The sequence below is a fragment of the Petaurus breviceps genome, unplaced genomic scaffold (assembly GCF_028583685.1).
Source record: "Petaurus breviceps papuanus isolate PSGF00001 unplaced genomic scaffold, PetGlider_PUasm1.0 76, whole genome shotgun sequence".
In the NCBI taxonomy this organism is placed as follows: Eukaryota; Metazoa; Chordata; class Mammalia; order Diprotodontia; family Petauridae; genus Petaurus; species Petaurus breviceps.
In genome coordinates, this window is record NW_027186473.1 from 55328686 (window position 1) to 55347496 (window position 18811).

At 33.3% G+C, this 18811-nt stretch overlaps 1 protein-coding gene across 2 annotated transcripts in view; it reads right to left on the reverse strand.

The window, feature by feature from the left end:
* LRBA (LPS responsive beige-like anchor protein) overlaps window positions 1-18811 on the reverse strand; it is a 737508-nt gene that overhangs the window by 696575 nt on the left and 22122 nt on the right. For both annotated transcript variants that reach the window (XM_069105500.1, XM_069105498.1), the window contains exons 6-9: window positions 17956-18064; window positions 17392-17473; window positions 15256-15379; window positions 14788-14980 (exon numbers count right to left, since the gene is read on the reverse strand). In XM_069105500.1, coding sequence (XP_068961601.1) covers window positions 14788-14980; window positions 15256-15379; window positions 17392-17473; window positions 17956-18064 — 508 coding nt within the window. The remainder of the gene's footprint in view (window positions 1-14787; window positions 14981-15255; window positions 15380-17391; window positions 17474-17955; window positions 18065-18811) is intronic.

The window sequence follows — 18811 nt, forward strand, 5'->3', positions numbered from 1 at the left end:
ACTAAATCAAATAGTAAAAGAGGCCCAAAAAGCCAATGAGGAGAAGAATGCCTTAAAAAGTTAATTGCCCAGATGGAAAAAGAATTTCAAAAACTCACTGAAGGAAATAATTCATTCAAAATTAGATTTGAGCAAATGGAAGCTAATGACTTTATGAGAAATCAAGCACTTCTGAAAGCCTGCTTGTTCCCAACTAATACCCTCATCCATGATGCCCTCAATTCTTGTACAGATAAAAAAAACTGTGTATATATGTGTGAAATAGATTCAAAGAGAGGTAATAACTGATGTTCTGTCAGTTACCTTTTTCCATTCCTTTGTTACATTCCCCTTCTTCAGATGACTTCTAAACAGGTATTTCAATGCCCTGTGCTATTACTTAGGGATCATGCTCATATCAAAAATCTCTGCCTAGAACATAGTTATTTTTCTTTTTTTATGTTATCTAGTATTTGCAATGTCTAGTACTTAAAAGATTCTTTTTTTTTTTTTTTTTGCTTTTTGGAGGGCAATTGGGGTTAAGTAACTTGCCCAAGGTTACACAGCTAGTTTTTTTTGTGTGGGTGTTAAGTGTCAGGCCAGAACTGAACTCAGGTCCTCCTGACTCCAGGGCCGGTGCTTTTTACTCACTGAGCCACCTAGCCTCCCCTTAAATATTAATTTTTTGAAGAAAGTGTCCTGTATAGAGGCTTTTGTATAATCTACATACCTTTCGCCTTTCTCATTTCTCCTAAATGACACTTTCCCATAATGTTCTCTCTATCCCACCTTTTCAGCTAGAACACATGAAGATTTTAACAAAAAATTTTAATGATCTGATGTATACTATATAAGTAAAGGAAAGTACTGGCATCCCTCCTCTTTGTTAAAGGTTTTAACATGAACTAGGCAAGAAAAAAATATCATGAGGAGAGGAAGGAGGAAAAATACATATGACTCATATTGTTTTTTGTTGTTGTTGTTGTTGTTTTTAAAGCAATTGGGGTTAAGCAACTTGCTCAAAGTTACACAGCCAGTTATTTCTGGGTGTGGTGCTAAGTATCAGCCCGGATTCAATCCCAGGACTCTGGGGCCAGAGCTCTTACTCACTGCGCCACCTGGCTGCCCCAGACTCATATTGTTTTAAAGAAAAATGGAACTTGGATTGACATCTCTTTTTTTTTTCAAAGTATATAAAATGGAAACACTGCCTACATTGTTACAGTAACTTCTTAGAATCCCAAATAATTAAAAGTCTACAAGTTCCTTGACTTCTTGTAGCCTCAGCTTCCTCACATGTAAAATGGAGTTGAATTAGATGATCTTTTCCATCACTTCCAACTCTAAAATCACATAACATTATGGGTTTTCAGGATTATAAGGGTGTGAGGAATAAAGTAAGCTCCTCAACTCCTAAAGAACCCTATGTGAAATTCCAAAAACCTCCTTAGTCCCTTTATCAGATTAAGACCTGCAGTGAAGGGTTGTAGCCCCCTTTATACCCGCAGGAACGAGGAAGATTCAGTCTCGCATCTCACCCAACAATTCAGCCTCAGAAGTTGCCTATCTCCCAGTTCTAGACCTATTTGATCTATATAAGACTATATAAAAACCAACCCTCATTTCACCATTTTGGATGACTAACTCTTTTTAAAATCCTAGTGTCCTACTTCTTTTTTGTGAAAATCTCTTCCTTAATAAAACTTGCTTCACTTTTTCTCTGTCCACCCTTGTGGTAGCCATGGTAATCCACCTTCCAGCTAAAACAGTCTCTCCTTAGAGACATGTCCTGGATAGGGGTGTAACTAAAGATCTCAGGGGCCACATCTACATGCACCCCATGTCTCTAACTTAGGGGAAAAGAATACCAAGGCTATATTAGGAACTGCATGCCAGGCAGGACTCCAACTCTCCCAACACAATATCCAACACAAGAGATATAACTAGAAGGTCTGCCAACCACCCCAAGAGCAGTGAAAAGTCAAATATTTTTAAATCCTTTCTCTAGAGAAAGTTATAATTCACTAAACAATTCTTCCATGGCTTCCTCTTCAAAGCTTACTCAACACAGATACAAGTTTTACCTTGAATCTAAAAAGGTCCATGATCAAAAAGGTCTTTTTCAAATAACCTCTTTTAAAACTTACAATTAAAGCTAACTTCAAATTACACCCAATTATCATACAAAGTATGCATTTTGTGCTGTTTCTTTTTCTGAAATTGAGTTTTGTGAGTTGTTCTGATCACTCAAGGGCATTTTTTAAATGTATGTGACCAAGCCATTTCAAGTCTTACCTTTTAACACTAGTGCATAGATATGAAAAGTCTATACTAAAGTGGTTTATAGCATGTAGAACAGGCATCCACTAAAGCACTACATAAAATCCTCAAGGACATAGTGTTGAGCTCGGATTCTTAAAGGCCACGACAGCAGCTCAACTTCTAACAGTTCCAAGCTAACTAAAATGGCTTCAGCTATAGTATCCTTTGATAGATTTTCTCTCTGTTATCTGAAGAGCAGGCTACTTAAGTGGAGAATAAGGCACTAAAAGACTGGCTGTCAGGCAATAATTTTGGCCATAGCACCTCATGAGGATAATCAGTAGTGGTAAGAGTACCCATGTCAATCAAAGTACAATTTCTCTTCTGTGTACACAGATACAGAAAGTAAATAACACGAATTCTACGTACACAGTATATAATAATTCCCAGTGAAAATTTCTACAAAATACTTTCTACATTACATCGGAAGAAAACTGTTACATATGTTAAACTTCAGGTTCTTAGTCAATATCTATTTTAGGGTGACTTTATCTTCCTAAAAGGACTACATTTAATCAACACTCCATGAATTCAAATCTTTGAAGTGATCTGCAAATTCTGCCACATAATAGATTTTTTTCTTTGAGTTTCCCATTAACTTCCTACATTAAATCTAAAGCTTAATGACAGCTGAGTGATTCTAGAATTCCTTACATTGTCTTTCTTTTTCTTTTTCTTAAGATATTTGCATTTGTAACTGTAAAACTGATAATATACAATTAATTACCAGATATTGTTCTAAATTACCCAGCTAAAAGGCTAGTCATTCATCTTCAGTTATTTGACAGCTAATCCATAGCCCTTTGAAATGTCTACTGAGCACTTCTACATACCACTAGTTAAGGACACTTATGAGCTAATAACTACAAGCATTCCTTCTGCCATTAATTTCAACTTAATTTGACAATCAACATTTACTAATAAGTAAGAAACAAACGATTAACAAATGGTATAGAACCAGATTATTTTATTATGTTTGAATCACATGTATAAATTACATTTTCACCAATTCAGCACACTTATACCTATCCTAGATGTGAAGCAACATTTTGCTTCCAAAAAGTTATTTGTTTTTTTTTTAAATGGCTATTTCTTTAAAAAAAAAAGTACATTTTTCCATTCTAGGCCCTTTTAACATGAAAATAGTGATTATATTAGATTGACATTTACTAGTTTTTTATCTTAATCATAAAGATATTTTTTAAAAATAAAGGCATTTTCAAACATCTGAACTAATCTATGGTAAACATTCTTTGTAATAATTAGTCAACAAGCATTTATTAAGCATATACTATGTGCCAGGTGATAGGTGGAATAGCTTTGCAATGATTCATTCCCAAAGTCAGGAATTATCTGAGTTCAAATCCTACCTTTCAAGAGATACTGGCTATGTTATGCAGGAAAAGTAATTCAAACTCTCAATGCAATTATCAATTACCTATGACCAAATTAAAAAGCAAGTACATGCCAATCTGATAAAGGGAATTTCCTCACAAAGATCTCCCGACACCAATGAAATCAAAGGTCCAGTAAAAAACAAAAAGTACCAGACACTATACAAGATGTTAGTAACACAACATAGAAAACAAAGTAATAAAGAAGCACTTATTAATATTTTAATATATGCCAGGTACCACACTTGGAACAAAGGCTACAAAAATAAAACTCAGTCTCTTTGCTCAGGAATCTGACTTAATGGAGAATGAAATATGCACAGAAAGAAGTATATCTGGGGAAGGAAGAAATTAATAGTACATGGAGGCTTCAGAAAATATGCTATGAACAAAACAGTACTTGATCTGAGTATTAAAGAGATTGCAAGAAGTGGAACTGAGGGAGAACTTCCAGGAATGGGGACAGATTGGTAGCTGGAAGACTGGAGTCAAGAGAAAGATCACAGCTCTTGGAGAGGGAGTGTCCTATGTAAGAAAAAAGTAGTATAGAAAAACCACAGAGGTCAATAAGATGAGTAATGTAAAATAAAGCTAGAAAGACAGGTTGGAGTCAAGTTCTAGGAGGATTTAAATGGAAAAAGGGAAAACTTGTAGCTGACTGTATAGGAAGTAAGGAGTCAATGGAGTTTACTGAACAGGTGAACAATATGGTCAGGTCTGTATCTCTTATAAGTCTGTCCTGGAAGAGGTCCAGGACAGAAGTGTAGCAGGTATATACAGTGAGCTGAAAGGAAATGGCTGTGGAAGAAGTGGTCAAAGTAGTACATAATCAAAAAGAAAAGTCTCCTGAAAACCCAGATAGGAAAGATTATCCAAAAGGAGAGGGTGGCTGGTAGTGTCAAATACTTCAGAGATATCAATAGAGACAAAATCTGAGACAAAATTACCATATATTATAGAATATATGGTAATTAAAGAGATCAACTTTAGAGAGAATAAATTCATTTGTGTGAGGAAGTTGGAAGGCAGCAAATTAAAAAAAAAAAAGTAGTAGAAGAAATGAGTAGAGACAATGTTTCCCAGGAATTTCACTGTTAAAAGGAGGAGGAAGATAGTAGCAATGATACTTTGAAGCACAGTAGGATCAGGAGAGTTCTTTTAGGATGGGGAAAATCCAGGAATGTTTCTAAGCATCACAGAATAAGTCAGTCAGGAGAGAAAGACTGAAGATTAAAAAATGATTATGGGGACAATCTTGTGGAAATGGGATTATGGATACAAAGAGAAGGGTTAAACTTGAGAAGAAAAGCTGTACTTTCAACAGAGACTGGAATAAAGCAGAAGTGAATGGGGAACATGATGTAAAGTGGTTATAACATACAAAGTAGAAGAAAAGAGGGAGCTCAAGGTGAATGAAATCAATTTTCTCAACAAATTATGTCAAGGAGATAACAAAAAGGTTAGCATAGGAGGCTTGAAGAAAGAAGTTTAAAACAGTTACTATGGAGGATGTAATAGAGAAAAAATTTAGGGAATACTAAAAATACTGCTTTACTGAACTAAGGATCCAGTTTAGATTGGCTAACAAAAACTGGGAATGCATCCAGTCAGTAGATTTATCTGAATTTCTCTAGCCTTGTACATCAGCATTTGAGTCAGAATAGAGAAGAGGGATAGTGGGAGTAATCCAGGCTGGGGTTTGGCAGGGCATTAGCAAGACCAAGAAGTCTAAGAGTAGAGAATAGTCTAATACTGAACTTTCTAACTCTCAGGATAAAAATTGGAAAAGGAAAAAAAAATAAACAAGAAAGCAGGTAATGGTCTGTAAAAAAGAATACTGAAGTGTTGAGGGGCTAGTGTCGACACAATGAGGGTGACAAATAAGTCTAGGGGCATACAAGCACAGATGAAATGAAGAAGCCAGTTATGAGAGTTAAAAGACAATAAAGAATTGGGAAGCCAGGATATTTGAGGAAATAACAACATGTACACTGAAGTTCTCAAGGAAAATGGAAGAAATTAGAGTGGGGGGAAGCCTTGTACTCCTTGAGAAAAGAGGTGCAACGTCACTGGGACTATATATAATGGCCACCTGGATTTGGACTATGATATACATGAGAACAGAATAAACTTAAAGGAGATGTCATTTCCCCTACTAGAGTCAGTATATTTAGGGACATGAAAGGTGGTGAAATCAGTCCAAAGATGACAACCAAGTATGTAACATCTTTTGGAGAAACCCAGGTTTTCATCTGTGCCAAAAGACATGTAGTAGCATGAAAAGAAAAAAAGTAAAGCTGGATTAGAACATGGTAAAGGGCTGAGTAGATGGGAATGAGAGAATAAGAAGTGGTACGGGGGAGGGATGCAACAATTTTTCTTATGTAGTTGAAGATTGTGTGTCACTGGAGCTGGAAAAGTAAGAGGTAGAAGTTTGCTATTGTGGAAATCACCTTTTGCCCGAGGCTGACACATTTAAAAATCTTATAAATAAATGGTAGAGAAATATTTCAGTTCTCTTTCTTCCAAGTGTTAAGGAAGGAGTATTGGGCTTAGTGTTAATGACATGTCCTAGAAAAAAAAAGAGCCCTACTCTCTGAGTCTTTGATCCTTTAAAGAACCACTGAGGAAGTGGGCTAGTTGTTGAAGTCTCTGCTCCTGGTGTCAAGCATAGTTGCTGGGTTGAGTGCTGGAGGCAAGGGGGCCCGATATCTCAGACACATCCTAAGCTGAGTTCAGAAGGTGAAAGACAAGTTATTCGAGGTTTTGGTCTTGGGCTGCATCAAGTTGAGCAAGAGAGGTAATAGACAGCTAAACTATAACAATGATGTAGTGAAGCTAGGAAGAACAGTGTTAAATCTTAGCAACTCTGCTAACTATGATTAATTTGAGTTTTGAGTTAAACACAAAAGCAAGGTAGGGCCTGCCAGTCACAATCAACACCAACTATGCCATTTGTTAAAACATTAAAAGTACATTACCCATTCCTACAAACACACACACACACACACACACATCTTATACTAAAGTAACAATTCATGGTGTGGGGAAAACAATACTGGATTTAGAATCAGAAGATGATATGGATTCCATTATCAGTTGTGACTTAACTAGTTGTGACCCTGAGAACTTCATTGTGTACCTCAAATCTCACCTATAAAAATGAAGATAATAATGAATTCTGCCTACCTTACAGAGCTGCTATGCCAATTAAATGAAATGATGCATGTAAGCCTTATTGGAAACTGTAAGGTTCTAAAGAAATTTGAACTATCATTAATTAAGTTTTCAAAACTCTTTTCTCACATTACCTTATTTTATCTTCATGACAACTGTGAGGTAAATGGTAGAATCATTATTATTCTAATTTTATAGATGAGGAAACCAATTCTGAAAGGCTAAGTGAGTTGCCCAAAGTTACAAAGCCAGTAATTGACAGAGCCTGAACATAACTCAGGCCATCCAATTCCATGTGCAGGGTTCTCTCCATGCTGCCTCATGAATAAAGTTTGATAGAAACCAGAGAAAAGAGTAAATATGTCAACTGCATAATCACTTCCTCTTAGAATTTTAAATAGTTTAACATAATCTCAGTAGAAGCACATTATTTTACACTTAGGATGCTCTAGTAAATAGTGCTTAAATTTTTTCTAATATTTTCAATTCATCCACTGTTTTAGGTTAAGATGTGTAAAGAAGCTTTTTTGTGTTAATATTTTGAGTAATAGTCCCTTGCAACCATCTGGCAAAATGCCTTTAAACTATAAAGTACTTTTTTAGAACTCTTTCTTTCTGATTGTAGTACATGATGGTATTAAAAAATGTTTTAAAATATATAAATAAATGTAAATCCTGCCCTCAACACCTCCTTTTACCATAAAATGTCACCTTAGTCAATAAGTACTCCAACTTCTGCACCTGCAATATGTATGCCTAACAGATCCAAGTTTCACCTGTAAGATTGGGTTAAAACACTACAGTATCAATTGAGTTCTTAACTTGTGCTTACAATTCTGTGGCATTTACCTTAAGTGATTCCATTCAGGCAAAAACTCAGCTAAATTCTATTTTTGCTTCTTTTAAAAAATAATTTTAAATGTTTCTCAAACATTTTATATATAAATTGTTTCATGGAACAAATTATTTTTAATAGTACGGAAGTTAAAAAGATAGGATTCTTTGCTGGGTAAAGAACAAAACAAAACTAATAATTTGTGTTTTTAAGAAGTCTTCATGTGACAAAAGGAAGGACATAATCTTTTTGAACCCTTAAAAGAAAATTCATTTTTTATAAAAAACATTTTAGCATGTAACTGCTACCATTATTTTATGCCAAAGGGACATGATCCTAACAATAAAGACTATTTGCCAACTTATAATTTCAGAAATTTTGATAATATTTCAAAAAATAAAGACTTTTTAATTGCTTGCTAAATGTTAATAATTTCTTATTTACAATTTCCTTCCTGTACATGATGACTGAATGTTATTTTTAAGCTAACTCACTAGAATCACTAAGTAGGGTTTCTTAATATTTTGGAGAATACAAAATAATTACATATTTTACCTAATTCTATTTCTATGTAGGCTAATAAGTTTTATTTTAAATATATAAAACACTTTAAGTTTTTAGTATATCAAAGGTCAAAGGGCTATTAACCATCATTTTCCTTGTTCTCTATTACAGTAAAAGTCTAGACATTAAATTTTCATATATAATTGTTTCACATATTTGCTCAGTTAAAATCTGCTGCTAAACCCTAAAGGAAATTCAATACATTTGCAAAAATGCTCTAATTTTAACAGTCACAAATAAATAATGCAAACATTTTAATGAAATTTTGCTGATACAACCAAACATTATCTTGGTTACTATCCAACTTGGGATATGAAAAGAACAGGAAAATAACAACTGGCAAAACAATAAAAATCAGATTTGTAAAAGTTATATTTAATATGCATACCTTTTAAGCCTTAAAATCAAAATAACTGATGTAGCACAATTATGCTAGAAAAGCCCTATTACTACTTATAAAGAGTAGTGCAGCTGTTGGAGGAGAGGGTTACAGTGACAAACAGCTTTCCTGCTACAAAGGTGGCAGGAAATCTATCAAACTGGACAATAAAATTGCAATTGAGTTTCTTTGGCTTTTTATAGCAGCTGCATGTATCTTGATGTGTAGCTCTGCAAAAGCTATCCAATTCTACAACACTACTTCTTTATACACCAAAGAACTGTGTTATAAATTAGTTGTATTGGGATACAAAATGGCTGCAAAAAGGAAAAAATAAGCATCAATCCCATACAATTATATATGGGAGTATAAAAATGACTTTAAAGTGCTTATATTCATAGTAAAAAAAAAACTGGGGTCCAATTATTCATTTAGCATCTAAACCTCATACAACAAATTATTCATCTAATTCTGTATGCATGCTTGTCATGCATCCAAAAAATTAATATTCTTATATAAAGCCTTAAAGTGTATAGTCTGTGTTTATATTTTTAATGTAGCAAAAAGTATCTAATCATCAACATCAAGTAGTCCAAAGATGTTAAATTTGCAACAACATTCAAATTAATCCATATATATACTGACACACAAATAAAACATTTAAAAAAAAAATGAGAATTGAAACATATTAAATGGCAAAGAAAGTAAAAGGCACATGATTCAAATTGAATACTTTTTTCCCTCCAAGTAATCAATGTAGCCTTTGATGTCATTTTATAATATAGAAGAAAAAGCAATCATTTTCTTTCCACTTAGGTAACAAACTAGAATTAATTATATCATCAGTTATTTCATTTTATTTAACCTTCTTACAAGTACTGTTAAATACTCTTCGTTGGGGTTTTATAAAAAGTCATAAAAATTGGTCACATAATATCTCAACTTAAAGGAATTGTTTTCATTTCAAATTAATGAGTAGTTTACTGCTATAAATACCTGGATTAAAATGAAATATCAACTAGATAGACCAAACACTGTACTTTAGTATATGTAATTTAAACATTATTTCAGGTTAACTAAGAACATAGTAGGTAACTGAAATACTGGATAAGTTGAAATTCAAATAATTACTCTGCGCATTTTTTTCTTCCTTTTTTTTATTTCCCTTACTTAACCATGTTCATGCCTCCGGAGGGAAAAAAATCAAGCTTTATATTCTTTTAATCCAATTTTACAATAAGTATAGTTCTAAAATTTTATAAGATTCTTAGTTGTGTAATAATGTTTTTTTTAATTCATTCAAGAATACACAAGAAACTGTGATTTTTTTAAAATTCCAATAATATTCCATGTTTTCTAGGAGCATCTTCAACCTGAAAAGGCTTATATCAGCAAAAGAAAAATATATAACACTGTCATCATGATAATTACCCAAGAGTGAAAACCATACATAGCAAAGTTATTCAAAAGAAAAGTTTTATAGTTAGTTCCTTCTAACTCCTGCTAATAATACATGCAACTTCAATTCCACAGTCAAGATAAGGCAAAATATCTCAGACAGGAGCACTACCATACACCAAAGAGAATGAAGAAATAACTCTTTAGCTCTTTAAATTGATTTATTCTTTTAACAAATACTCACTCAGAATTTACCACCTGCTCAGCACTCTTCCATTGGATATAAGGAATACAATATACCATGGCTACCTTCAAAGTATAATTATGAGTACAAGGCATATAAACATGAAAAGTTTTTTTTTAATATTAATTAACAAAACAACACTCAAGAAGTAACAGGTCGATGTTTGATTAGGTGCTGAACAAAGGGTACCCATGATAAGTCCAAAGTTGATAGATCACAGTGCTCAGCACACTACAGAGAATAAAAGAAGGATGCAGGTACATAGTAGGGGACTTGAAGGATTTGTAGAAATGAAGCAAAGAAAAAGGACACAAGAGTCACAGCATATTGCCAAATCTTATTCTCGGGGATCAGATAGTTCACAGAAGAAAGATCATGGAACTTAAAAGTTATATTGGTAGGTTTGGAGACAGTGTTGTGAAAAATGTTAAATGCCATGCTGAGTACAGAATTTCATCCTGTAGTTGTGATACTCACGCCAATCAAGACTTCCCAAAATGACAAAATATTTTTTGATTTTGTTTTTTATCTAACAAGCCGTAAATGGCTGGATTAGGTTGGGAAAATAAAAAAAAAGTTAAAAAGCTATTGCAAAGACTCAGTTAATAAGGATTTGGACTAGGGTTTTAGCAACGTGCACAGAAAAAAAGTAAGAGTGGATATGAGAAATAACAAAAAGGATTCATCTGTGATTAAATGGATGAAAAGGAAACTACTTCTACCTAAATTTCTTGATAGTATAACAATATTAGGATATCCTCCTAACAATGAAAAAAAGAGATTCAAATTTGTATTTTTAATACCATGGAATTCGTCGAATTATTAGTCTTTTTTACTTCATGGTTTTATAAATTTAATCATATCCCTTTTCAGTATGACTTTCCAGACTAAAGATTCACATTTGGGGGAAGCTGTCACATATATATTGTTGTATATATGAAACTCAGACTGATTGCAAGTTATTCCCATAGTCTAGCCAAACCAGCCAACATGCCATTCCTCTTGTAAGATATTCCATGTCCCACTTCCATGCCTGGGTTTTAAATTCTCTCCTTTGTCACCTCCACATTTCAGATTCTCTAGCTCTCTTAAGGTATATCTCAAGTGCTACCTCCTACACAATGCCCTTCATAGCTGCTAGTACAAACCCCACTAACAAACATATTTTACGTATATTCTGCACTGCCTTATCTGAATAGATGTTGCCTCCCAATAAAAACTTTCTAGAAGGCTGACATTACTTTGTTTGGTGTCTGTGTTTCCAACGACAAGCACATAAACATGTATCGTGTCAAACCCACAGTATTCCAATCTCTCTTTGCGGCATGAAGAGGACCCTAGGATCTCAAGAAGTTTATCAGCAGAGTATGAGTTATGGCAAGGTCTATCAAGCTGGGGAAACTCCAATTACAAATTACAAAAACCCACCTAGCTAAGTAATCTAATCAAAATAGGATCAATCGGGCTGCTAGGTGGCACAGTGCATAGAGCAACAGTCCTGTCCTGGAGTCAGGAGAACCTGGCTCCATATCTAGCCTCAGACACTTTAACACTTACTAGCTGTGTGACCTTGGGCAAGTCACTTAATCCTAACTGCCCTGCCTTGCACCCTCCAAAAAGCCAAAAAAAAAAAAATGGGGTCAATCACTGAGTGATGATTGAGGAGGGGTGAAGGTTGGGGAGAACACAGCAATTCCTGAAACTCCCTATTAAGGTATGGAAAAGTTGAAATGGAGGACTCTAGCAAATGAAATATAAGATTTCTGAAATTTTAATGATCTAAAACACTGCTAGGGTTTCCTTTGGGCTAAATATCCCTATAGTTGACAAAGAATACCTTCTAACCCACTCCCCAACCAAAAAGCCAAACAAACAAAAACCCAGTTTTCACCCTTAAGCATTATAATACATTGCATTTATTGGGAGATACTCCATCCATTAGCTATACTTATTAAATTAGGAGTTGTGGTCACATTGCCAATAGTTTGGTAGATCAAAAAGAATTCCCATGAGGCACTTAGGAAGCAACAAGAACCACAGAGATGGAAAGTGAATAAAACAAGCAGTTTTACTCAGGGCAATTACTAGAAACAATTCAAAGATGATAAAAGGTGCCATCAGAATGGGTCATCCTCACATGGAGATTGGTAACATCTGGCTAAATAGGGGAATATAAATAGGGGCTAAAATGGAGTCAGGGAGGCCCACGCTTTCCCAACTCTTAGTCAAAAGGGTTAGGTATAGACAAGAAATAATACCAAATTAGTCCCATCAAAGCAGAGGGAACCACTGGTCAACAAAGGAGTATAAGCCCAAGTCCTGCTACACTAATGAGGCAAACTTAATGTTGCAGAGAAGGACCAGATAATGAAAGGGGTTAGGTTGTTATGACTTCTCTGTAGGGTGACTCTGATGAGGTACACTCTGCACACTCACCTTGGAGTTAGGGGATCTGGTTGAGTCTGACCTTCTTAGCCCATAACTACTCCAAGGAATATCTAACAGTTACACTTATCACTGAAGTACTGAGAAACAGAGCTATTTTTCCTGCATATTTCTCAATACAAAGGATGATACAGGACAGGAAGGATGCAAAGGGATCCTTACCAACTGCAATGGGTCACAATGAAAAATTCAACCTAGTTCAAAAGTGATATTAACTTAAAGTAGTGTAGACAACCAGCAGATGGGTTTACCAATCACTGTTGGTGACCTTAAGGAATACAGTTTCTGTCCAGGGCTGAAATTAAATTCAAATTGCAAGGAGTTAAGAAATTATTGAGATGTGAGGACTGAGGTCAAGTGGATAGGTAGCTTTTTCTAGAAGGTTGGTGTTAATGGGAAGAGCAAAATATGATGACTACCTGAAGAGCTGAAGAGATGACAAGATCAAATGAATGTTTTGTAAAGCCAGAAGATATTTGGGCATATTTTTTGGAAGCCAGGAAGGAGTCAGTGAATAAAAGAAAGAGTAAAAAGAGAAGGCATGTCTGAAGGAACATGCTCCTAAAGGAAAAAAGAGCAAATGAGAGCAAGAGTACAAAAATATAGAGGTTAACCCTTAGCAAGGAGAAAGGGACCCTTTCTTTCAATGACACAAGTAGATCACAATTACAGGGTTAAACAATGAAATCATCAAATGGTGAAATGAGATTGAGAGGATTGTGATCAAATCTAGAAGAAGAAGGGACATGAACAGACAAGGAACTGTATTTATTACCTTTGTAAATGAATTAAAAACTAGCACTATTTTTTCATCACAACCCTTCTATAAACTTCTTTTATATTCTGTTCTAATTTTTAAGTAGATTGAAAAAAGAGAATACAAAAGATCAGTTTTTTATTCAATGAAATAAAACTACTCCAACTGTCATCAGATATAGCACTACATTTATGAGTAGGCTTGCTAAAAAGTTACTCTTCTCATTTGAACTGTCCTTAAACACTTTTTATCTCAGTTTACTTCTTTTCAATGCAGAAATAAAGAGAAGGGATTAATAGCTACGATGTATGCTGAAGGAATACTTTCTAGTTAGGAAACCCATTTCCTAAATGATTAGGTAGGACTGGGATAGCAGGTAATATCCAGAGTGATATCAATAAATATAAAAATAAAATTTACAAGACCTATAATATCTGACATATTCCTTGTACCAGAAAAAAGAATGAAAAAACAAGATAGTATGAAGCTTAAAAATTATAAATGTGCAATCTTCTAACATTGTCTAAACTTGAAAAGGACATAACACAAGTGTTTCGGGTAATTTTATGATATTTTTTAACTCTTCACTTAAATTTTTGTTTCAAATCACAGAATGAACAAAGAAGGGAATGTGATTAAGTGAAAAAAAGCCCTGAATTCAGATTCAGAGGAGCAAGATTCAAATTCTTTCTCTACCACTTAATCTGTGGCACCTTAGGCAAGTCACTTCTCTTCCCCAAATCTCAGCTAATAAGAGATCCTCTCAGTGGAAGAGATGATCTCTAAGGCCCTGTCTACCTTTAAATCTAGGATCCTAGGATACTACAAAATCAGCCTGCGGCATTGCATATTCTACTGTTAGGCTTGAACTAGAAGGGTTTCTTTTAATTCTTTGAATAGATAAGGTGTGCCACCTTGTGTTCAAAAGCTTTATGCCACAAAGAAAAAAAAAAGTTTAAGTTAAAGAAGGGAAAAGATATTTCCTATTCTCCTGGGAAATCCTATTCCATTATTCAAACTGGAACTATGTGAGATTAATTCCTTTTCATTTTAAAAAACCAGAGTCAAACACTTGTTATTTGAAGTTTAAACTAACCTGGTCTAATACATTAATTTAACATGATTAGGAAAACAGACAATGACTGCTCTAATTACATATTTCATAGAAAGAAGAGTCTTATGAGAGATAAGGTTTCCCCTTATATCTTAAATTTCTTTTATCAAAAATATCATAAAATTTTAAATGATGGACATTTAAAATACTAAGAAATAGTTCCTACAAAAGAAACTCACCTTTGAATGTGTGATTGACAGTGTGTCCACCCACACACGCCAGCCACCCCACTCATATTTGACTGCATGGTAAAGCAGAATTCTGAAAATAGCATACACCATCTCGGTTATCTTCTGCTCTTCTGAATTCTTGGGACTAAAATAGCAAAGTGAAAGCATCCATTCCTGCCACACAGAGCATTGCAGCAAGCTCCTGAAAATTGTGAGAATTCACTGAATTACTGTTCATTTTAAAGAAAATCACAAAAAATTAAAATGATTCTAAAATAAAGGACCTTCAGATGCACATGTATCCAAAACAATTACCAGCTTAGCATTAAATACTCTCATTTAGAAGTTTCTGATATGATTTGAAAACCATTAATGAAACATACTATTATTTTAATAAATCATTTTTCTTGCTAGATTAGCCTCAAAGTTACTGAAATTCATTTTACTACTGTAAGCATATTATTTATTTCTGCTTACCTTCGATTTTCTCTGCTGTTATTAAAAAGTTTAATCATGTCAGAAAGAAAGGCTCTTCGAACCTCTATGCTCTCTGGACACTGGGGAGAATTTCGCAGCAGAGTTGCAATTACTTTTAGTATCTCTGCAAGACAATTTATAAATAAGTAAAAACCAAAAATGCAACCAAAAAAAGGCAGGAGGAAAGAACTATTTTATTTGCAATCTCACATTAATTGTGTTTCCCTGAAATAAATTATACTAATCACAATCTTAGATATAATTATTTACTTCTTTTAAAAGCTAGCACCAATTACAAGAAATTACCCAATTTTTCTTCCCTGAACTTTCATGAACATAAGCAAAAGCTTTGAAAATCTGAACTAAAATTATTTAAGGTCCATTTGAATTTAAGTGATAATAAACATTTCGATCACTTCCAAAACCTATGTTACATATAAACATTAATTAAAATCTAAAATAAACTTTTCAATTTATATGACCCTTCCAGGATTAAGTTCTGAAACTTTTAAATAATATGGATGGATGAATTAGACTCTAAAATAAACATTAAAACTAGGGCCAACTTGCCTATATCAGCATTCAAGCAATCAAGAAAAAGGCAAAAACCATTTATTTACCTTCACCCAATATAAAATTCTCTGATTCCTACTAACATACTCTTTTCATTATCATTATAACTTTTAAAAACCTGTCAGGTTTCTCTTTTATAACTGAAAAAGTAAGGTCTGAAATAAAATCCCAAAGGAAATTTAAATCCATCCACCAATTTAAACATGCACATGTACACACACTCAATTTTACTGTGATACCATAAAATCTTTTTTGTTAGGTTGATAACATTTTCTGACCTCAGTTTAGAAAAATGCATTAGCATACTCAAAAGAAGTTTTAAATTCAAAATTAAATAGAAACATACTGAGTTTCCAGAAGTCAAAGTTTTTTAGCATCTTATAAATCCAAAAATTATACAAGAATTCACTTTTTACTAAATGTTGTAGAGACTATTAAATAATAATAATATGAGATTATTCATAAAAGAAAAAAAGGAAACTGAGAGTAATACAGTTGTGGTATTTGTAATATAACCTCCTAAATGTTTATATATTGAAATTTCTTTTGTTATATATTCTAGTTTTTTTCAAGTTACAACCTTCTAAAGCTAGGAAGATAATATGCTTTTTAAAGTTTCAAGACAGATTTTTGGGGGGTATCATTCTTTAACTCTATAAAATGAAGGCACATATTCAAATAATTTCAGAGTTTTTCCCCCTTTCCACTCAATTCAAAGATAATATCACCTTTAACTCATGACTAGGGAGAATAAAACTTCAGAGCTATATAAATTTTTAAATATTATACTAAAATTCATCTTTAAGAAACAAGCGGTGTAATTTAATGGCAGTACCAAACTAGTTGCATGTGAAGTACCATATAAAATACAGAAAGGGAAAGCTGTATTTTGTACAACTGCCTAAGAATTATAAATAGCCAATCAAGAGTCTCTTAAACAAAGATGAGGGCAGATACTTTTCCATTCCAAATTTGGTATTCTTCCTTTGACAATAATTTAAAGTGAAAGTATTTACATAATACACAAAACTTAGCCTGATATATTTAAATAATGAAAATAGAATTTTGTTAGACCTCTAACCATATAATAAAGAACCTGTATACAAAATTCTTAAAAAGTGTTATAAACTTTGCATATAATTTGAGATCAATGCCAAGTTATACATAAAACAAAACATGAAAAATGTTAACAATTAAAGGCTATAAGTTTTCTTTTTATAGAATTTCTATCTAAGCACTTACTAAAACAATCATTTAAAAAAATAAACTTTGAACAAAATTCAATTATTGACACTGCATAAACTGATAGAGTTAGGACAACTTGAGTTCAAATCCAATCTTTTTTTTCAAATTTTTTCAAATCCAATCTATTTACAATCTTTGTGCCTACTATCTAGTCACTTAACCTTTTGAGGCCTCAAGCACCATTCTAAAGCTTTAAGTACCATAAGAGATGCTAATCAGTATCAGTGAAGGGAGCTGCCAGGGATAAAATCACAGAACCAAACTCAAAAAAAGGGAAAAACTCATTCCAGTTATTTGAAATATCCAGAAGATGCTTACGAGGGTTTTGTATCTTCACTGATGAATCTGGATCAGGATGCTGTTTGTGTATCACCTGAGTACAAATCTGTTCTATCAAAATCTAAAACAGTGAGAAAATAGCAGTAAGTTAGCATCATGATATTCCAATACTATAATTTAACTTACTAAATTTTCAAAAACATCATAAAATATAATGCTGTTAAGTATTTACAGAATTGGAAACCATTTTGCGTAAATTATCAAACAGTCCTCACAATATTTTTTAAATCTTTTAATACTGTTTAAATACTCAGAGAATTCCAAAATCTTTTAAATTAATTTTGCTTGGACATCAAGTTAGAATCCTGATGAATACAATAAAAGGCAGAAATATTTTCAATCAAAAATTGAAACTTTTATACAATGATTAACAGATGACAATTTTAACAGGTTTGTCTGAATCTCTTTTATATGTATTAATTTCTAAATTTTTTATTACACTTTTGTTGGTGATTTTCTGTCATCAAGAAATTGAATAAAATATCCAAATCACTTCATACTAGCATCTCCTAAAAAATTTAGATGGAAATTCTGTGTTCATACCTCAAAGAGAACATTGTATGTGGTCATAGAGATAACACTTGTTTGAAGCATCAGTCTTTCAGCCAGCAATGAGAACAATCCATGTCCAAGCATGACTTCTGCTTTTCTTCTACAATTAGAGACAGAAAAATCACTGCATGTCTAATATTGCTATAAGTGAAAGGTATGAATATAAAAAGAATTCAGCCAAAAACTTTTTTCAAGTTAAAATGAAAAAGACACTAATTGACTCTTCTCATTATCAGCTGTTAAGATGCCTGGAATGTCCAAGACATAAACTCAAAAAGAAGAATACAAAGTTAATGAACTCATAAATACAAACTTGGTTAAATTCGACTGCTCTATAATTACCAAGGCAAATTTATAAATTATGTAGATTTAGGACAATAAACTTCAGTCAAAATTCTCCACAGAACAGATCAAATCAGTCATTTACTATTAACTATATATCACTGCACTGGGCCCTATGAAGATTAGATTTTATAACAAAAGTAGTCGAGAAAACCTGGTGATTTGCTGATTGTATTCTGTTTGGATGACAAGAGGGTATTAGTTTGTTGCTACGGTTATGTGTAGTGGAAATAGTTCTTTGTAGAATTTCAGGTGCTACATAAACAAGCTGTTCTTATTATAATATTCCCATACTGGACTGTTAAACCCTCTAATAGAAAGATCTACATGGTATAAGGGACAGAGTGTCACAAGACCTGAAAATAAATTCTAGCTTTAATTACACTCTATGTTCTTGGACTGTCACGGAACCTCTCAGACCTTTCACTTCCTCTTTCTGAAAATAAAGGGGTTAGACTAAGATGCCTTCTAGTTCAACATGTATAATCTAGGATGAACCAACTGC